Genomic DNA, 22,896 nt, shown 5'->3' with positions numbered 1-22,896 from the left:
ACATTTTTAATTATATGATAATTAACATTCACATACAATAATATTAGTATATACAATCTTCTAAGTGACCTTAGTCCTTAGCTACACACGCTTTTAAGTTTTAATAGTCTAATATTATTATACATGGATTTTTTTAATTTAAAGATAGTTACCACAAAATAAGCAATTTGAATATGGATTTTTCCATACATAAATTCCTATTAAGCAATTTACCGTACATAGTTGTGATCTAATTGGATGTGGATTTTTTCATTTGTCAAAGAATTATTAGTTGGACTAGTGAATATTTTCTCTATAGGACCCATCCAAATAAGAATCCATAGAGCATTTAATGAGTACAAAACAAAAGTATAGTAGTACCATTTTACAATAGAAAGATCCAAACCATTGTTTACATGCGAAAGGAAAGTTGAAACACACATAACAAACACAAGAAACAAAGTATTCAGAAAGGGAGAAGCAACATCAGAAGCTCTGGAAATGCAACTCCCCCAAACGTTATTACAAACCTCTAACACACTTTTTTCTTTTCAACAAAAGGAGATGATGATTAGCCAAGAATGAGTTGCCCAAGTGAACAAATCATATCACTCAACAGCATTAGCCCCATCGCCATCGCTAGGGAACCCAACGCCATCGACCGAGTCGATTCGCTCACTACACCCTCACACTTTGAGATAGTTACTAGCCATATACGGCGGAAAAGAAGGCTGGAGAAGATCGAACTCGAAGTGATGGAGGTAGCTAGTAACCTCGGAGCCACTGCTTGTTTTTGTGGAACGATGGCCGCCGTCGGATTCTAGGACTTCAGACATCTGTGACTCGGTCGTCGGCTGCGGATGCACGTGGTTTGCTTGCTGCTTAGTGGCCCTGGTTTTTTCGTCGGTGTTGGAGCCTTTTGCGCTGAGGAAGCGGCCGCCGACGCCCCTGTGGCGGCGTACGGCGTGGAGATGGCGGGACAGGTGCATATAAGGCTGCGGAATGGATTCAACAACCGCCACTTTGTTACAACAATGTTATATTCGGATATTATCAACAACGGCTACCTATCGTCATGCCTCTAATTGTCGCAATTAGAGGTATGACGATAGGTACTTCCAAATCATCATTCCCCGCAATTTCTATGTCATACCACAACTCCTACAACTTATTAATATATAATTGAAATGCATAACAAAATTAATTCATTTATAATATTAAAGTTACAAATCCTAAAAAATTAGAAGTCTCAATGTTGTTGGTCTAACCCACCAAATTGGTGTGCTGATTTTCTAAGCAAATTCATAGGTTTTGAGGAAGGTGTCCTCCAACCATAATAATAACACGGTCATTCACTAAGACTAACATGCGTACTAAACACACAATTAAGGTCAGATAAAAGTTCTTAATTTGTTCTAACATAGTTACTAAACACCCCCAAACAGTCGATGTGCTCGTACGGAAAACCACATGCTTAAGCAATGTTTCCTCCGTCCACAAGTCTTATTTTGTCCATTTTTTATCGTCCACAAAAATCAGTCACCTTCTATTTCTTGTAGTAAGTTTTTTGCGTATTAGGCGGGTCACGTTCAATACTAACAATACCTTTAGTCACTTTTTCTCTTTATTTCTCTCCCACTTTACCAACTTGCGTCGGCAACTACCAAGTCTATAGTAGCATATAAAATGTAATGTTGTTGAATCCCAAGTTAATTATTACCTTGCGAGTTTTCATCTCTTGATTCTTTGATTCTGCCTTTGCACGACACCGCCGACGTCTCATGATTGCATTGTATTGCTTAGCATTCACAAAAATAGGTCCTCCTTCAATAGCAACGCTCGACGGAAGCATCATACGACTTCCCTGAAAAAAAAAATCGATGATGCACCTAATCATTTCCCTTTGGGCAATATAAGAGTTTGGTTAGAAATTATCCAATTGTACTTATCATGATTCCTACCTAATGTATAAGTTATACTCACTCTTTATAACCACTCTTTATAACCACTCTTTATAACCGTAGTTGAGACGTTTCCTTTTGTGACATAAATGAACAGAGAATAAAACATAAAATAGGTGATGAACTACTCTCATGTGGGTTCTCCAATACCATGAGCAATACAATTTACGACCAAAAATGAAATACGACTCAATTATGAAGGGACAAGAGAGTGTAAAATTCGAGTTTATAGGCACAAACCTCAATTTGAGCTGGATATATACCATAGGATTGCTCTGCATTATAAGGATACTGAGCACAAACCTGCATTGTCTCCAAAAAGTACAATATTATATAAACATGGAGTAAATATTAAGGAAAATGTATATAGACAACATATAAATGAGATTACCAGTGGTTGGCCAAATCCGAGCTTGAACTGTCCCTCATGTTCCATCGAAGCATCTTGGACTTGGATTGAAGGAACAAGGTGATAATTAGTGGTCTTTGCACCATTTCAACCATAATATATCGTGATAGAATCATTGAAATATAATTAAAATGTGAAAACTAAACACTGAAATAATTTAATGACTACAGTGTATTAGGCTTTCTATTCTGTTACATTCAATTTACAATATATAGTTTTATTCTAGGTTGATAAGGAAAGAAAATAATTTATATTTTGTCTCGGTCTTCTTGGCTTGATTCTTGTTTTGATCTTATCGCCGTTCCAATATTGCAGTTCAAGTTGAGTATCGGGATTTTCGATGTTGAATTTGCAATGATTATATTTGTTTGATAAATAGTTTATGATCATACTTGAGAGTTCTTCAAGTTGATAGTTTTGAAACTTGTCAATGAGCTGCTTCATGGATAGTTTAGACATGTATCTAGGATTTGTTTGGATTCATGATTCATAGTTTAGGCTTAATTATATCAATAAGCTATTTCTAATTAGACTAGTATCAATGAGTTACTTCACTCATCATTGGTGTAGTTTATGTTTGTAGAAAGGTGTTGCTTCATTTTTCGTTCACAATCTTGACTCGTATCAAGGGGCTTCTTCAAAAAAATAAATTATGTGGTTAAAGGGAAAACGTCTTACGAACTAAGTTGCACTTCATCATCGTCAAGAGCTTCTTTAATTCATCATTAGTTTAGGCACATGAATGGGCTGAGTTAGATGGTTTTTGCTCGCATCAAGGAGCCAAGTTAGATATTCTTTTCTCGTATATATGTAAGCGTCTTTTGTAATTTTTCGAAACACAGAGTCCTATTAAAATATTCTTCCAAAAACTAAGGAACTGATTTGCAAATTTCTAAATGGCAAATATCATTATTGTAATTATCGGAAATCGAAGGTTTTTTGTAATTTATCAAAAGTTCAAGGACTCTTTTGTCATTTATTAAAAGAGCCTCGTTCATTGAAGATACATGAAAGAGTGATCAATCAAGCTCTAATACAATTTTATCTTAAAATCAATTGGTGATAGGAGAAATGGATCTAATTCGGTACACACCAATACCAGAACAATTTGGACTTTTCTAACTTTTCATTAAATATACTAGGATCCATTTCTTTTTCTCATTATATCAATTAAGAATTTCTCCCTTGAACCCAAATCGAATTTTGTAATAACATCATAAATATGTACCCAAAAATTCCTAGAAGATTAAGAAGGCACACTAGCTCGATTCTAAACACATATAATATCATATAAATAAGTGCTGAAATAACAAATGCAACTTAGTTGCTAATGATACTTCCTATTTTTCTAATAGATTGGAGGTTTAAATCATGTCTAGGTATGTAATATGAATGTTGATGGGGTACGAACTAAACAAGCCCAACAGCAGTGACGGCCCATCAGCCCAAAGCCCAAGGAAGAGTATGAGTTCGGCATTACCAAAGAGTTCGGAGGAGTTCGGCATTACCAAAGAGTTCGGCCTCAGCCTACAGCTCGGTAAAAGCCAACCAATCAAGCTCTGCTCTCAGGTCGGCATCAAGCTCTACTCTCAGATCGGCAACCAAAGCAGTTCGGTCTCAGTATTCGACCGAACAAGGAGTTAGTGGACCCATGCAGGATTTCCACAACTTCCAACACACCCACTGCCACGTGGCGTCAACTCAGGCCACGATCTTAGGCCATGACCTACACGACCTCCACGACCTAGAGTGATGATGTAAGCCACGATCTTAGTTCAATGTATAAATAGAACTTAGATCTGATAGAAAGAGGTTAGAATCTCTCTAGAGAAATAATCATATAGCAAGTCTGTGTTGTAAGCTGTAATTCGCAGATCAAGCAATACAAACCTGCCCCCATTTCTCCCCGTGGACGTAGATTTACCTCAGTAAATCGAACCACGTAAAATTCTCTGTGTCGTAATTTATTTTTACGAGCATTTATCATTATCAAAAATTCGCGGAATCATCACTGGCGCCGTCTGTGGGAAACAGAGAACCAAATTTGTGATAAAGCGAATTTTTGACCATTTTTTCAACCCAAAAAATGCATACCAGATCGCAGAGTACCCGTATTCCTGCCCGTGAGAACCAGGAGGAAGCCAATCCATCCCATAGGTCTGGAAAACAGCCTAGGGATAAATCCACCACCAGTTCTCATGGCGGAGGAACAAGCCGCTCCAAAAGCCGTCACACCGAGTCTTCCCAGCAGCCCGATTTGAACGGGGCTGTCAAGCTGTTTTTGGCTGAAAAGCAGGAGGAATTCTTAACCTTCCTGCAGAGAAGCCAAAAGCAGCCGGAGGCGAAAACGGCGGATTCTCTCTCTCCCTCCATACGAGACAGTCACTACCGCAGTAGTATCATGTCTTCCAGAAGAAAGAATCCTCGGTACCGGAATCACAGGAGAACTCCATCTCCTCCATACCGAAGAAATGTCGGGTTCGCCATGTACGGAGCATTGAGGACTCCGTTCTCGGACGATATTACCCGAACTTCCCTACCACAGAACTACCGAACTCCGTCGATGACCTATGACGGACTCGTGGATCCTCATGATTTCTTGGGACGCTATCAATATAACATGGCGAACCAGGGTCTCAACGAGGTCCACATGTGCAAGCTGTTTCCCGAGCTGCTAATCGGGAACGCAAGAAGGTGGTTCGATAGCCTCCCTCAAGGCAGCATTAGATCCTACCGAGATCTAATGGATGCTTTCCACAGGAGGTTCTTTCAGAAAGCGGAAGCCAGAAGCACTTCGGCTCAGCTGCTTTCTATACGTCAAGGTCGCGACGAAAAGATCAGCGATTTTATGACGAGATTCCACAAGGAATGCCTACAAGTAGATAATCTCAATGATCTACTTGTCATTTCGGCATTCCAAAATGGAATCCTGCCCGGAGCTCTCTACAGAAAGCTCGTGGAGTGCGGTCCGCAAACAGCTCAAGAGATGTGGGACATTGCGGACAAGTTTTCTCGTGCCGATGAGGCAGACCGTCGAAAACGGTCTTTAGACAGCTCATCTAGAGAAGACAAAAAGAAGCCCGGTCATAGCGATCAGAGGCATCCTCGCCGAACACCTTCTCCACTAAAGGAGAGATAGCGGTCATCCGAGGTGATCGAAAAAGAGCAAGTGTGTTCGCAGATTGCGCTTAAAAGTGCCGAGCAATCAGTTCGGCACCATCAAGCATAGCAATCACAGCAGCCGGAATCAGAGGCCGGCGAAATGACCGAAGTCACACCGGAGCCGAACTCGATGGTGTACGGCACTGAAGCCGTGATTCGGTTGAGATCGGCATATCCAGTCCCCGAACTCAAGTTCTCCTCAGAAATGAATGGTGATGGACTGAGAGCCGAACTAGATCTTGCCGAAGAAAGAAGAGAATTGGCCTGCCTAAAAGCAGCCAAGTACAAGGAGCAAGTAGCCCGGTATTACAACCAAAGGGTGAAGAAGCTGCAATTTCAAGTGGGAGATCTCGTCTTGAGAAACAACGAAGTAAGCCGAGCAGAAAAGCTGGGCGAACTCGAGCCCACATAGGAAGGTCCATATCGGGTGTCAGAAGTCCTCGGCAAAGGGTCTTACAAATTGACTCACGCGTCAGGAGCACAAGTACCCCGAACATGGTACGTTTCCAACCTCAAAAAGTTCCCTTTGTAAGAGACAGTCCGGTCAGTCTTTTGTGTTTTCTTTGTTTTTTACTTGTTCTTGTCTCTACGTGCGTTGTGTCTGTCTATGTGAGTGTCGTCTCTTACAAATAAAACTGAGGTATCTCGTTCTTCAAAGGCTGATCCCCTTTTTAGAACATACAAGCCAACGATTGTGCGTCAAAGCTTCTAAAGAGGATACAAGACCACAATTCAGCTTAAACAAGCAGTTCGTCTGAAACGAGCTGCAACAAGCCCACGATTGTGTGTCAAAGCTTCTAAAGAGGATACAAGACCACAATTCTGCTTAAGAATCAAGCACTTCGTCTGAAACGAACTGCAACAAAAGTCCGATTCTCGCGATAAAACTTGCCTGAATTAGGACAAGGGAAAGTCCAATCCACGCGATAAAACTCGCCGAATTAGGACGACCAAGTTCGGTCAAAGCAGTTTACCTCATAAGACCGAGGACGACCATGTCTAGTCAAAGAGGTTTACTGCATAAGACCACTTCGGTTAACTGGGAAAGTCCGATCCACGCGATAAAACTCGCCGAATTAGGACAAGGGAAAGTTCGATCCCGGCGACGAAAATCGCCAAATTAGAACACAAAGACGAGTCCGGTCAAAGATGTTTATTTCATCAGACCAAAGACGAGTCCGGTCAAAGATGTTTATTTCATCAGACCAAAGACGAGTCCGGTCAAAGATGTTTATTTCATCAGACCAAAGACGAGTCCGGTCAAAGATGTTTATTTCATCAGACCAAAGACGAGTCCGGTCAAAGATGTTTATTTCATCAGACCAAAGACGAGTCCGGTCAAAGATGTTTATTTCATCAGACCAAAGACGAGTCCGGTCAAAGATGTTTATTTCATCAGACCAAAGACGAGTCCGGTCAAAGATGTTTATTTCATCAGACCAAAGACGAGTCCGGTCAAAGATGTTTATTTCATCAGACCAAAGACGAGTCCGGTCAAAGATGTTTATTTCATCAGACCAAAGACGAGTCCGGTCAAAGATGTTTATTTCATCAGACCAAAGACAAGTCCGGTCAAAGAAGTTTACTTCATAAGACCGAGGACAAGTACGATGAAATTTTTTCGCTAAGCTGTAAATACACAGTGTTAGAAGCGAAAACAAAAACAAAATTTCATTTTCAAATCTTGTTCGGCACACAACTCCGCTACCCTACAAAATGGCGTTACGCTATTACAAAGGACTATTCTACTGTCCAGGGTTGCTGAAGTTAAGCCACCTATCTGCAAAATCCTCTGGAAGCCGAGTTCGGTTGTTCCGAGCAGATGAAGAATAAGCAGGTCGACGAGATGCTATCCTCGACCCAACGCCTCTTCCCCGAGCCCGAGAAGTCCTAACACCTCGGCGATGAAGAGTCTCTGCAATAAGCATCTGCTGATCTTGCTCGCTCATAGTCACAACTCCTCGGCGAATTTCAGTCCGTCCCTGTCTTGACGATTCCGGTTGCTCCTGAGCCCGTTCTCGTCTTGACGTTTCCGGCTGTTCCGGAGTTCGTTGTTGGCTGGGAGTAGGATTTTGAACAAGGGAACCAGAGGTTTGATCTGGAGTGCGAGCATCTGTTGGCGCGATATGCCGAAGGAATCTTTCTATGGAGGGGCGCCGAGAAAGAACAATGTTGTACCGAGAAGCCCAGCGCCGCAATGATGTCACGACTTGTTGGCAAGCCGAGCTCTCCAGCGCATTGTTCCTCCGGAGTACATTATATTCCTCCCACAGTTCGTCAACTCGACTCTGAACATCTGATATGGTCATTCCCCCGCGCACACGGATGTAATCCTCGTATGCAGTCCTCTCAGCAATGGTCGTATTCAGCTCGGCCTCCAGATCATTCTTATCGGACTCTAAGTCCTTATTATCGGCATCCAGCTTCACTAAACGAGCCAGAAGCTCGTCATTCTTCGTCTGATCGACTATAGCTCTTTTCTCAGCTTCGTCTAAAGCCGAAGAGTACAGCCGCTTCCAGTGAAGTACCTCCAGCTCCTTGAGAGTTAAGAATACAAAGCAGCTACGTCAGTTCGGCATTTCAGCTTACCGAGCAGGTAGTAAACCACAACAGGAGTAAGAGAGTACGAAAGGCTATACGAAGACACAAGAGCAGAAAGAAGAATTTTTTCATTCATAAGAAAAAAAAATTTTTCTATACAAGGAGGGCTTCAAGGCCATTTTACATAAAGGAAGAAACTAAACTAAGAGAAGGGAGACGAAATCATACTTCGCTAGCTTCGTCTCCACCTTCTCGGTGAGGTTCAGCTTCCTTCTCCTTATCTGCTTCAGCTTCAGCCTCTGCCTCTGCCTCCTTGCTCTCCTCAGCCTGCTCGGCGCCACCGTAGCCGATCTGCTGCGTCTCCTGATCGGCTTCCTTCTCCGGATGCCCGGCTCGCTCGACTTCGGCCTCCCGCTCCAGCGGCTCGGCCTCACCCTCTCCGTTGTAAGTCGAAGCGGGTGAAACGGGTCCCACGGAGGCAAAGATAGCCTCCAGGTTCTCGTCCCGATCAGCTCGACAACTCCGGACTCGGTCTGCAGAAAGCAGGACCGAAGATGAAGCGAGCTCCTCAAGGAGCGGCAGATTCTGAAGCCGAGCTGCTATCTCTCGGCTGTACAGAGGCAGTACGACGTCGGCCCCCTGCTCGCCCTTATCGGCAATTAGCCTTACCAGACTACCGACAAAGGCCGAGAACTGGCTGCTCAAAAAGAGTTTCTCCGTGTAAACACGGAGAGCCTCCCCCTGGGCAACCACGGCGGCAGCATCACTCCGTTTCGTCTGCTCTCGCTGGATGACGAGCTGGTTTTTGGCAAACTGAGCTTCATCCTGGGCCGAAATCCTAGCAGCTCTGGCTTTCTCAAAGTTTGCCTCGGCCTGCTCGGCCCGGTGACAAGCAGCCGCCAATTTCCTCTGCATCTCAGCATAGTCGTTGGACGCTTTGGAGAGTTCGACGGCGACGAGCTTGGAGAGCATATCGTTCCTCTGAAAATGGATAAGAAAAAAAGTCAACAGAGGGCACCAAAAATACAGGACAGAAGCCAAGCCAAAGAATCAAGAAGACAATTCACCTCGGCGAAGTCCGTGGGCCATAAAAATGGCTCACAGATATGCTCCGAAGGAGGCGCCAAGACCACGTCTTTCTCTGGCGCTCTCGGGGGCTTCTGGGTCCTCCCCTTCCTACTTGCCGAAGTCGACTCCGGCTTCTTTGGACCCGAAGAGGTCTTTTGCCTCTTCGGATTCTTCTCGGCATCAGGCGCCGAGCTGGTAGCCTTCTCTTTCTCCGGCTCCTCAAGCTCGGAGGACTTTCGGATAGCCTTATTCAGCATGAACACTGCCAAAAAGCAAGAAAACAAGGTTAGTTTTCTTCGTTAAAGCAGTAGAGCATAAAGATAAAGAGAAATCCTCACCCTCGGCCTCTTCGTCCGAAGACGAGATATTGAACACGAGGTCGCCCTTGACGAGCTCAGTTTCCGAATACTGTTTCCTAATCATAGGAATCTTATTGAGCTCGCCCTCGAGCTCGGCCAACGGTTCTAACCGAGGATGGGGAATCACGGACTTCGGCCTTCTCCAAGGAAAGCCCGGAGCCGAAGTCCTATTATAAAAAAAGAAACGGTTTTGCCATTTCGGCCACTTGGTTCTGCAGAAGGCCCTAAAAGGCTGTAAGGGGATCAAGTAAAACCAAGATCCCTTCCTTTTAAACTGGAAAAAATTAAGGATTGCCCTCAGAGACAGATCCTTATCTAGCCTACGCAGTTCGGCAGCAAAAGCCGATAAGTGCCTCCAAGAGTTCGGAGTCACCTGACCTAAAGGGAGTTGAAAAAAATCAAGAAGCTCTACAAAAGGTGGGGGAAGAGGAAAACGAAGCCCGCATTCTAAGCAGGCTTCGTAAACGGTGGCATAACCCTCCGGCGGGTCGTTAGCCCTATGATCATCGTCGGGAACCACCGCCTTCCCCCCAGGTAAAAAATATTTCTCGTGAAGGGATATCACAGTATCCTTACTCAAGATACTGTGAAAATACTCTACGGTCTTCTCCCCGGATTCTTTCCGGCTAGAAGACCCCTTATCCCCTTTCCTACCGCTACCCGACACCGAAGAAGAAGAAGAAGACATTTTTCTTACTTTTTGAAAGTGAAGAAAGTCTGAAGAAGCTCTTGAAAGCGGAAGAAATTTTCTCGAGAAAGAGAGAGTATAGAAGACGCAACAGCAAAGGTGTTCAAATGAGGAAGAAAGAGCATATTTATCAGATTCGGCGAAGATTTCAAAATCGTCGCACCGTTTCGAATCCCACCTTTTCAGGATTCAACGGCCGGATTTTACTGTCGCATTTAATGCAGTCACATGCAAGGCATGTCCCCTGACGTCAGCCTCCCCCGTACCTTTATCCAGAATGCCGAAGTGACTCGCTTCGCCGAAGTGATTCACTTCGTCTTTCGGGGGGGGTAGTGATGGGGTACGAACTAAACAAGCCCAACAGCAGTGACGGCCCATCAGCCCAAAGCCCAAGGAAGAGTATGAGTTCGGCATTACCAAAGAGTTCGGAGGAGTTCGGCATTACCAAAGAGTTCGGCCTCAGCCTACAGCTCGGTAAAAGCCAACCAATCAAGCTCTGCTCTCAGGTCGGCATCAAGCTCTACTCTCAGATCGGCAACCAAAGCAGTTCGGTCTCAGTATTCGACCGAACAAGGAGTTAGTGGACCCATGCAGGATTTCCACAACTTCCAACACACCCACTGCCACGTGGCGTCAACTCAGGCCACGATCTTAGGCCATGACCTACACGACCTCCACGACCTAGAGTGATGATGTAAGCCACGATCTTAGTTCAATGTATAAATAGAACTTAGATCTGATAGAAAGAGGTTAGAATCTCTCTAGAGAAATAATCATATAGCAAGTCTGTGTTGTAAGCTGTAATTCGCAGATCAAGCAATACAAACCTGCCCCCATTTCTCCCCGTGGACGTAGATTTACCTCAGTAAATCGAACCACGTAAAATTCTCTGTGTCGTAATTTATTTTTACGAGCATTTATCATTATCAAAAATTCGCGGAATCATCAAATGTGTAAGTTGTAATTCAAGAACTAAATAATTAAAAATCACTGTTTAAAGAAAAGCTGTGGCTATCTACACAAAAACTTGTGGCCAAAACCTTCGCTTCTACTACAACAAATAGTAGGTAGCCAAATTTAATTTCTTTATTTACTCTCTCTAACTGTAATAATTAATATATAAAAATATTAGAAAAATGATGATATGCATACAAAAACAAAATTAAATAACAATTAAGTAATTCAAAGAAATCTTTTTCATTATTCACCTAGTAATTATGACGGTTGCTTTTTACCAATTCAAGCAAAGGTCAAGCAAAAAAAAATTACCAAAAAAAGGGTTTGAGAAATAATTACCAGGAAAAACAGTGAAGTGAGTGGAATCTTCCTTTGCAAGAACTCGCCGATCTTCATCAGATTCCTTAGCCACACCTAACTGAAGATTCTTTCCGGCCAGAGACAGCACCTTCGGCGGCGGCGGAGATCCCACCACACTCCAGAGAGGAATCTCCTGTGGATCTTGGAAAATCCCTTCATTTTCTTTGAAGAATATTGTGTGCATGGTCATTTTGATCTAGTAAAAGAGAAGAAAAAAATTCAGCCTTTTTTTATACAAATCTTGCTTAAAGTTTGCAAGAACAAGAGTTAAATCAGATGATAAGAATGAAAGTAGGGATTAATGGGAAAAGGAAGGGATCAATTCACATTACTTTGAATAAAAAATGGATGTGGATATTGTCGATTTGTGCAGATGTAAGATTAGTATTTAAATCATAATAAAGCTGCCTACCTAATAATTAATTGAATTGATAATTTATATACGGATAGAATTAACTAGCTAGATTTAGGTTATTTAAAATTTAATTGTTCCACTTTTTGAAGAAGTGGTCTCGAATTAGTGAATTTTATCATTCAAGTGATTTGAGTAGAGAGATTACCTGTTATCTTACAAGGGGAAGAAAACAGCCGTCTAATTAATCCAAAACTGTCGGTAAATTTCAAACAGAGCCGCCTAGAGAGAGAGAGAGAGGCAAACAAGGTATGTGTATAGTAGTGGGAGGAAATGACAAAAATGGAAATATATAAATATTTCATGATGCAAGAGTGCTTAATTATATGATATAATTTGCAATATCTGTCTCTTTCTCTCTTAAAAGTGTGTTTTAGTGGAAGTTAGGAGTGCAGCTTGTTGCAATCTCTACTCATTTGCAATAAATACTACTCTCTTACTGTTGAAAAATGAAAGTATTGGTCTGCCAAAGAGTATAGGAGGATGAAATATAAATTAAATTACAATTTTGGAATATAATATATAAGCATATGAATATTTCAAGTTTGCAATAGCAGACTTTCAACAAAATATGATGTCAAATCGCTCTCAAGAATGATCGAATATATTAGTGAAACGAAACCAACCAATAAAGAAACTTAAATTTCTAACTCTTATTTACTCTTAAATTTTCCAAAAAAGCTACCATTAATGTTAACAATAGGGCTTTTAGTCAACAAACATAATACTAATTGAAAACGGAAAGATAAACTCAGTCACATAAGGGAATAAAATTAAATCTAAACTCAACTTCTAATCCTAATTGGAAATTACTACAAATAAATTCAATCCCTTTAAGGAGATAGAATTTGACACAAACAAAATAATTGAAATTCAAAATTCAAAATTAGAAAAGAACTAAAAGATAAACTCCAACTGAAAGTCTTTATCTTTAACGCAAGAGGACTTACACATGCATCAATATAATTTGCAAAATGAAAATAACTAAAACCCTTAGATATGAACACAAATGCGAGTTGCACATATGATAATCGAGGTGTGATCCATTGCTAACTATGCTAACTCATCAATGCAGTGTATTAAAAATGTTAATACAATGACATTGAAATGTCAACATAAACTTAGTTGATATTTTAATACACTGTGTTAATATTGATATTTAAAATGTCAACATAGTATATCAAAATGTCAACACAAATTTGTATTGACATTTTTAATACATTGCGTTAATGAGTTAACAATTTAAGAAAAACTAGCATTATAATACACCTATATGTAATAATGTATATGTCAAAGATTTCATATTTGAATCTATGATAATGCAACCACTAAAATTTTTTGTTTATTAATTCCATAAAGAAAATTTGGAGGTTTGTATTGGCAAAATAATTTATGTACTTGTGCTCGAAATGTTGATGTTAAATGAGTTGGGTGGAGTTTTCTATATTTACAAAATGCAAATACAATTGGTCCCCATTTTTGTGGGGATGGTGGCATTGGATACCTCCCAATAACATATGGCTCTTTGCCACCGGTATTTGCTCCAAATTTATTGGTGTTTGTGTCACTACCATTAAATCTTACTTACTGCAAAACGAGAATATTACCATTCAAATCGAGAAAAATTACTAATGTTAATAACAAATCAAGAAAAATTACTAGCCAAGAATTAGTTGATGGGGTAGACATGCTCATGTTCAGGAACCGCCGGTTATGGTTTTGAAAAATCTCGAATCGAAACCGAACCTTGAGGGTATTTCGCGATTGTGGTTTTGGTTCAAAAATCGTCGGTTCCGGTTTCAATTCCAAATTTTTTGAACCTGAATCGGCATATGGTTCAAAATCTCACGGTTCTGATTCGCAATCGTAACCGGAAGTTCCGGTTTCACAATTAACTGCCAATTCACTAAACCTTGGGAATCTCTAGATGGGGCATCTAATATATTTTATATACTTACTAGATAACAGCTAAGAAAATTGAACCCTAAACTTCACCTATAAAATGAGAACTGAATAACAAATTTTATTAATGCAACAATGGCATATTTTTCATGTAATAAAAGTAGCAAGTGTAATGGAACTATTATTTAATTTAGAAGATTTTAAATACACCTCTTAATTATATATATATATATATATATATTACTATTAGTTAATTAAATTGACGTATTAGTTTATTTACGATCATGTGCTGTTCCAACATTGATGGGCTCGCTACAGAAACACATTTAAATATCTTAGTTTCCTGTCGTATCATATTTGGTATTTTCCTCTTTTTGTTATTCCTTTTATTTGTTCGTTGGTTTAGATGAAAAAAAATCAGTTAGAAATCGGCTATTATAATTCTATAGATTTTTTAAATTCATATCAACTTGTGAGACTGTTTCACCATAAAATTGTACAAAATACCTAAAAGTTAAAAATTTATTTTTCTAGAACTTACACTAAAATACAATCAATTACTATTAACTAACATATCCAAAGTTCCAAACAATTACAATCTTCTCAAAAATATAAATACAATAGCAATCGTTAAATGCAATATCTGAATAGATTGATAATTTAAAATTAAAAATTGTTTAATATAATATTTATAATTAATATTTATTACTAATATAATCGTGAAAAACACATGTCCTGATTATGAATAATAAAATCACACTAATTAGTTTTAATTGTTATTTATTAAAAACCCCTGGATATATATGTGCATATTATTTAAATATTGTTAAATTAAATCAAAACAGCGAAACTGAGATTGAAATAAATAAAAAAAATAAAATAAATTGTAATTTCCATGATCTAGATTGTTTAATAGACTACTACTATTTCATAAACTACTTCAACCTATGTAACAAATTGGGCCTTGGAAAAGGAACTAGCTCACGGGCTTGAACTTGCCAAAAACTAGCCCATTTAGAAACAATGACAGAATCGAATGGGAGAAAAAAAATCCCAAAAGTTTAAATCGAATCAAAATCTAAAAATTACATTTTTAAATTCCAATTTTTCGATAGACATTTGGATTTCGAGTATTTGGTTTATTCCTATATTTTGGTATCCAATTTTATTCAATTTATCTGCAAAATTATTGGGTCTCAATTCGCAAGCCTTTCGAAATTTGGAATTAAGTTCGCTGACATTTTGAAATATGAGATCGTGGCATGCTATTTTTTTGTAATAAAGAATTTTAAATTTTTTTAATCTATTTTCTTTTTTTTTCTTATTATTTATCCCACTATATTTACAAATTGACTTGATTACTCCTGATATTTCACCACAATTTAGATTTTTTACACCAATTTTATTTTCACACACCAATTTTATTTTCACCCAATTCTCTTCTTCCTCCTACTTCCCCAACAATCCCTTGATCGATTTGTTCTTAAACTTCTTCATCACTCAAAAGCACCAATTTTCCCTTATAAGCCTACACACAATCACGATTGTGTGTTTTATGTTATTTTGTTGGGGATCCGATTCCAGATGAAGAAGCTCGGAGAAGATGGCAATGGAGATTTGAGTATCAAATTCTTGATTTGCTGCTTAAATTCAATGGAGGCGGCGGTGATGAGAGGTGTTGCACAGAATTGTGCGAAAATAAAATTGAAGTAAAATTCCATTAAAATTGTGTTAATTAAATATTAGGGGTAATTAGGTCAATTTTAAATATTGTGGGATAAATAATAGATAAAAATTCAAATATCTCTTATTCCGAAAAGTTCGCATGCCATGATCCCGTATTCCGAAAGGTCAACGAATTTAATCCCAAATTCCAAAAGGCTTGCGATTTGAGACACTTTTTTCAGAAATCTCTGAAAAAGGATGCCTTACCACTAAATATTAATATGTCCCAACTCCCAAGTAATATGGCTTAATTTAGTTTCAAGATTTTACAGTAACATCTCAATTCCATGTCTATATTTTATATTTTTGGATAACAAATCAATCTCCGAAAATTGCATCTCTTGCCAAAGTTATGGAGTAAGCAAAATCAAAATGAAAAAATAATTGCGAAATGAACTCATCATTTTACTGATGGATGTCACGATTCAACAAAATGGAAACTTGAAATCAGTAAAGTCTATGAATATCTTTCTTCACAAGATGTTGAGATCCATCAACAGCATCATCACTTAGTTTCTTTTGATCAAATATGCAGCGACAATAGCCTCTCTTGCTACATAACGCTTGATATCCTTCGTTGCAGTAAAGCACGCAGTCTGCGTTAGTCTTGCATTTCTTCTTAAACGACGGCACCGCCATCCCTTTCGAACACATCAAGTGGCCGTTTAGTAGAAAAGATAAATAAACAAAATATAATAATAACACACACTTTAAATCATTTTTTGTCACATAATTTCGAGATAGTTGAGTTATCTATCAAGCGGCAGTTTAGTAGAAAAGATAAATAAAAATATATAATAATAACACACATTTTAAATCACTTTTTGTCACATAATTTCAAAATAGTTGAATTATCGACTATACAAACCTGTTGAAACAAGCAAGAAGATGGCGACCAAAATAATCAGTTTCTGCGAAGCCATGATTAATTATTTCTCTTGTAATGAAATGTTGAGATAAGTGGAACAAGGTTGATTAAATATGTACAAATATCAAGAATATATATAGTTTCATACAAGTGCTAACAAGGAAAATACTAATAACATTTAATGCAATAAAATCTTCTTACCGCATAGTCTTATTGCAACAATTTTTCATAAGATAAACATAATTAGGTAAAGATTTTTTTAGAATAAGAAGTCTATCTCTTCAATTCCAACTCTCTCTTTAATTCTTGATCTGGATCAAACTATTTTCACGATGAATTGTGAATATCTCCTTATCATTATGATAAGTTATAAATGAAAAGAAATTGAGTACAATTCATAAAAGATTAGGCATTCAAAAATTTAATTAATGTGCAAATATGTAAAGAATAATTATAGTGATGATTTTATGAATCAAATCAATGATGTATTTCCTAATATAAAATGTAAAATAGATATATTAGTAATGGAGTAAATATACTTAATTATAAAAAAAATTAAAATCGAGGAGTTGGGGAGTGATCAATTGTTAACTCACTCTCTAGTTGCTAACTACAATTAATTTAAGACCATAAGATTTTAGAAATCTAGTGGTCTAAAATTTGTCACGTGTAATTTTTGTTTTTATTAATTAAATCAAAAAGATAAAAAAAACTACCATATTAGGATTTTGGATAAAAATGTCAATATAGTGTTTTGAAAATATCAACACAATGCTTTGAGAATGTCAACACACTACTTTAAGAATGACATTCTACATGTATTATATTGACATATTTTATATACTATGTTGACATTTGTTGCTGTACGAAAAAATTGAAAATTTTTGATTTTTTTTCAAATTTGGACATCGGAGCATATGCAAGTGAGATCTCGTTTGAATCCTTATGAATTTATCTTTAATTTGATACATATGTTGTGCGAAAAAATAATTTAAATCGAGAAAGTTATATGTGTTTTCGAGTTATGTGATATTTTTCAAAAGTTAGTTACAACTAATTTGTTGTAAATTGACCTTAATATCTTTATTGACGTTTTTTGTTGATCTTATTGACATTTCAACACTGATAATCTAGGCCCTTGATTTGAATATCTAAGGGCTATTATTTAATTGTAGTTAGCAACTAGGTATTGAGTTAACAACATAATACTCCCCCAAGGAGTATTATGTATATATATAATTAATGAGAGATGATCAAAGTATAACTAATATTAAGTGTATAATTAGAGAAAAAATCTCAGTCATTAGATCAAAACGATCTAGTTCACTATATGAGCTTTTTAATTCACAATATGAAAAAACAAGGAATGAACCAAAATACATTTATAGTGAAGTATTTACTCCGTCAAGGATTTAGTTCACTATAATGGCATTTTGGTTCACTCATTCGTGTAGTGAACTAAATTATTCTTATAGTGAACTAAATTCGTGTTCTTTAATTATACATTTAACTAGTGATGTCCCTTAATCACTACTCATTAATTATATATTTATCGTTTCTGTTTCTATAAATTGGACATGAATTTAATTTCAAATTATAATAGGGACGATAATTTATTATCTATAGTCTATACCAACGTTCAATATCGTTAGTTAAATAAATTTCATGGTAGAATGAGTGCGCGTCATATAACCTTTCATTGAAAAAAATATTCTCTATGATTTATTTCCCTATTAAATACAATTCGATTCGACTCGACTTTTATGAGGTTTCATTACAGTATTAATTTCTATTTTATTTGCTATTTTATTTTCCTCCATTTCTCTCTTCTCCTATTGATCACATACTTAAAAGACACGATTAATTAAAGTAACGTGGGACAGATGTAATAATAAAATTAGAAAGAATGCCCATCACTATCTGCTTGGGACAGATGTAATAATAAAAGTAGAAAAAATGCCCATCACTATCTGCTTCCCTATATAATGAATACGGTACACGAAATTAGTTATACGTACTCCCTCCGTCTTATAGAAATATGTTATATATTTTTTTCGTCCGTCCCATAGAAATAGTCCATATCTATTTATAATAACTTTTTTTATTCTTCTCTCTTACTTTATCATTTATGGTTTCACCACCCACTACACAATTTTGACTACTTTTTCTCATTCTCTCTTATTTTATTAATTACACATTAAAACATGAGCCAACCCCAAATAACATATTTCCATGAGACGGAGAGAGTATAAGAAGACCCCACCGCCCTTCATTCTTACTTTACTAATTACACATTAAAACATGTGCCAACCCCAAATAACATATTTCCATGAGACGAAGGGAGTATAAGAAGACCCCACCGCCCTTCATGTAAAAAAAAAGGCATAGCTCCAATATTTTATAGTCATGTAAAATATGTAAGGGTTTTATATCCTTCCTAAATTAACTCCTCCCAAACTCCGCCTCCTCCTACTCGCGGTGTCCGCACACCGTACACTCCGGCGGAGATGGATAAATTGTTTAGGAGTTTAATTATGTAATTTTTAATTTTTAGTATTTTAATTATGTAATTTTTAGGATTTTAATTATGTCTTTTTTATTTTATTTGTAATTTGTAATATTTATTGTGGTTTTTTAATAAATTTTAATATTATGGAAATGTTTTTGTTTAATTGAATTTTAAATTGAATTGTGTTCGTCATTGCGGAAGAGCACAGCTGTGGGTGTTGTGCTATTGCCAGAGAGCAGACATGAATAGTGGCGCCGGGCCCACAACCGTGCTCGCTGGCAAGAGCACGGTCGTGGATACTCTTAGGCACCTGTATATCACAAAAAACAAACATCTTCGAAAAAACATGTGATTAAATGAGACAAAAAAAACATGTGATACCAATGTCTGCAAAATAGGCTGTGAAGTGGTGTAAAGAAGCTCCTACTTCCCATTCAGCAGATCAGACTTCACCGGCTGCGCTGTCGGATTCACTGCTTCAAGCTTCCTAGTTATCTAAAGATTAATTAAGAGACATATTTGTAATTACTTAATTAATCACCAATTCATCAAGAAAATGGAAAGGAAAATAAAGTAGAATTAATTAAGGTGTACTCGATCGATCAGTCTCTGATCTTCCGGGGTGGCGTCGGCGCCGCAGTCGAGGGGGCGAATGGCGTCGAGAAGCTCTTGCTTTACGGCTTCTGCGTAGCTGCTCCTCTTGTTTTTCGATGAACCCGAGAAGAATGAGGCGTTCGCGGTTGAGTTGTCGAGTTGTTGGCCGGAAAAGGGGCGGCTGCGGCGGAGATTCGGGGGTGAGAAGGTGGCCGGGCGAGCGGTGGAGAACGGCGGAGAGAGAGCGGATAAGGCCATGGGAGATGGGAAAGGATTGAAGAAGGTGTGTATGATTAATGTAAGATAATTTCACCAAATACAATGATTTTGGGACGTTATGTCGTCTCTATTAGTTATTGTCTATAGGAAAGGAAATTTTGGTTAGAGCATGTGTTTTATTAGAGCATGTGTAACTGGCTTCTTCATAGCGTATTATGTGTTTTATTAGAGCATGTCCAAGATATATATATCATCTAAAGGAAAAAGGTATATAAAAAAAGTAAATTATTTTTTGAAAATAAAAAAATACTACAAAATGCATTGAAAAATATAAAGGGTAATATCTTCTTAATTACCTTTTCCCTACCTTGGAGAATGGTTTTTCATAAAAAAAAAGACACATATGGTAGTTATAAAATTTTATCTCTCTATCAATGGAAAGGTAAAGATACGTCTTCAAAATGGAAAAATGTATAATACATTCTCAAATACCTCTTCCTTTGGAGAATGATTTTTTTTGAAAAAAAGGTAAATATGGTAGTTATATAGTTTTACCTTTCCATTTACCTATCCCCTTGGAGATGCTCTAAAGAGGTAAACTAATATAACTACCATATTTACCTTTTTTAATGAAAACTCATTCTCTAAAGGGAGATGTATTTAAGAAGGTATTATACATTTTCTAATTTTGAATAGGTGTTTTTACCTCCCCATCAATAGAGAGGTAAAATATTATAACTACTGCATTTGCCTTCTTTTCATGAAAAACCATTCTCCAAGGGGAAAGGTATTTGAGAAGGTATTACACTCTATATTTTTTAATGCATTTTGTACTATTATTTTATTTTTAAAAAATAATATACCTTTTCATATACTTTTTTCCTTTGGAATATGTTACTTTTTAGATAGGTATATTTCACTTTTTAAGAAGGTAAATACATGACATACATTTTCTATATACCTTCTCTTCTTGGAGATGCTCTTATATTATTAGTTAACCTTTCGCATTAAAGTTTTAGGACTTAAACTTCTTACTAATAGTTGGATGAGAAATATCTTACCAACTGAGTGTTATTTCGTTGTTTGTTAATTTAGGAAGGATATAAAACCCTTACATATTTTACATGACTATAAAATATTGGAGCTATGCCTTTTTTTTACATGAAGGGCGTTTTTTTTACATGAAGGGCGGTGGGGTCTTCTTATACTCCCTTCGTCTCATGGAAATATGTTATTTGGGGTTGTCACATGTTTTAATGTGTAATTAGTAAAGTAAGAATGAAGGGCGGTGGGGTCTTCTTATACTCTCTCCGTCTCATGAAAATATGTTAATTGGAGTTGGCACATGTTTTAATGTGTAATTAGTAAAATAAGAGAGAATGAGAAAAAATAGTCAAAATTGTGTAGTGGGTGGTGAAACCATAAATGATAAAGAAAAAGAGAAGAATATACACTTTTGAATTTTGGAAAGTCCTTTCTCTCTAATGAGGTGAGACTCATTCTCCACCAATAATACTTTAATTATTTTTTCTTTCTACTTCTCTCTTACGTATCAATTTTATTAGAAGAGTTTCTAAATCTTATCATCCTAAAAGTCTCAAAATCCAGAGGTTGTAAAGGGGATCACATTACGCTCAAATACTAATTACAGATATAATTTAAATTCTAATCCTATTATAAATTACACTCAAATATACTATCTAATTACAAATATCTGTTATAAATTCTAATATACTTTAGATTGAAACTTAAAACTTATACTTTAGATTGAAACTTAAAACAAATGGTGTGCATGGAAATTGGGATGTCTGGACAAAACAAACTCCAACATCAATTTTAATTATCATTATTATTGAAATTTACCCTCAATCATCTCCATAATCCCTTTATTCAAAAAATTGAGCCAGTCATATCCACAAATCTATATTGACCATAATCCCTTTATATTAATAAAAATGAGCCAATCATATCAACAAATCTGTATTGACTTCAAAGACGGTATATGAAAAAAATTGAAGGCAAATAATTAACAAAAAAGAAAAACTAATCCCTCTATTTTCTGAAAATAGAAACTCTTTCTTTTTTGGTCCATTTCCTAAAAATAGAAACATTCTATTTAAGAAAAAATTATTTTTTTATAATGAGGTGGGTCTAATTTTCCATTAACACACTTTGCTTTCTATTTATTCTTACTTTACCAATTTTGCATTAAAACAAGTATCATTTCTAAAAATTTTAATTTTAGGAAAAGGAGAGAGTATATTAATTTAATTAAGTTTTAGTCCATCCCACAACATTAAAAAAATGACCGATTATATTATAACTTTGACTTTTTTCCTTAATTGTCTCATAGTTAATTTTTTTGACATGATACGCGTTTGAATTTATTGACGGTGAGCATAATTGTGTAAAAATTAAAGGCTCGACTGACTAAATGTATTAAACGAAGTCGTTTAAGTAATCGAATGTTTCCGTGCACATAGTATTTCCTGTTTGCCATACCATACAAAAATCCCTTCAAATACGCGATTGTGGGGGGAAAAATTGAGAAATTATATCAAAGTAATACTCCCTCCGTCTCAGTTTAAGAGTCTTTTTTTTGTCATTTCCGTCCGTCCCAATTTAAGAGTCCCATTTAGAATTTATCATACTTGGACATAAAATTAACCTCATTTTTTATGAAATTTACACTCAAATGCCATTATTTTCATAAAATAAAACAAAAGGAACACCTTTTACAAACAAAAAGTCAAAAGGGTCCTACTTTCCACTACCTCACTTCAATTATTACACACTCCAACCATTTCTTAAACCCGTCCCCTAACTAAATTGCACTCCTAAATTGGGACGGAGGGAGTAAGTATTATCGATCATTTTCTAAAATTGCAGATTTGACTAGAATTTAACCGAACTTGGTTGTTTTTATGACAATTCGCCCTTCATACAATATCTTCTTAAGAATCTTTTAAAATTTTAAATTTTGTAATATAACATTGAAAATTTTAAGTTATTGATAAAATAGAACATTTTAATTGTATTGCCACTATTTAAGAGTATTTTAATAAATAGTGTGAGTAATCATATTTAAATAGAACTTGTTAACCAGTCAAAAAAGAAAATAAAATTAAATAATTTTCCAAAAAGAGGCTGGGAGAGTCAGTATAAGGAATATAAGTAATAAAA

The 22,896-nt window shown here is 36.8% G+C and overlaps 1 protein-coding gene across 3 annotated transcripts; it reads right to left on the bottom strand.

Moving 5' to 3' along the window:
• Window positions 1-332: 332 nt before the first annotated feature.
• On the bottom strand, window positions 333-12,172 carry LOC121786283 (nuclear transcription factor Y subunit A-2-like). 3 transcript variants are annotated; one of them, XM_042184885.1, is made up of 6 exons: window positions 12,045-12,172; window positions 11,464-11,680; window positions 2,332-2,390; window positions 2,181-2,243; window positions 1,700-1,843; window positions 333-974 (listed from the first exon to the last, which is right to left on the bottom strand). In XM_042184885.1, exons 2-6 carry the CDS (start codon window positions 11,672-11,674, stop codon window positions 666-668), a joined length of 786 nt encoding a protein of 261 aa, XP_042040819.1. In that variant the 5' UTR covers window positions 11,675-11,680; window positions 12,045-12,172; the 3' UTR covers window positions 333-665. The 3 variants fall into 3 exon arrangements, with proteins under 3 accessions (XP_042040819.1, XP_042040820.1, XP_042040818.1); XM_042184886.1 differs by lacking the exon at window positions 12,045-12,172 and adding an exon at window positions 11,817-11,880; XM_042184884.1 differs by lacking the exon at window positions 12,045-12,172 and having other exon boundaries at window positions 11,464-11,787.
• Window positions 12,173-22,896: the final 10,724 nt, after the last annotated feature.

This window comes from Salvia splendens, chromosome 22 (genome assembly GCF_004379255.2).
Source record: "Salvia splendens isolate huo1 chromosome 22, SspV2, whole genome shotgun sequence".
In the NCBI taxonomy this organism is placed as follows: domain Eukaryota; kingdom Viridiplantae; phylum Streptophyta; class Magnoliopsida; order Lamiales; family Lamiaceae; genus Salvia; species Salvia splendens.
This window is presented reverse-complemented; position numbering and strand designations above follow the sequence as displayed.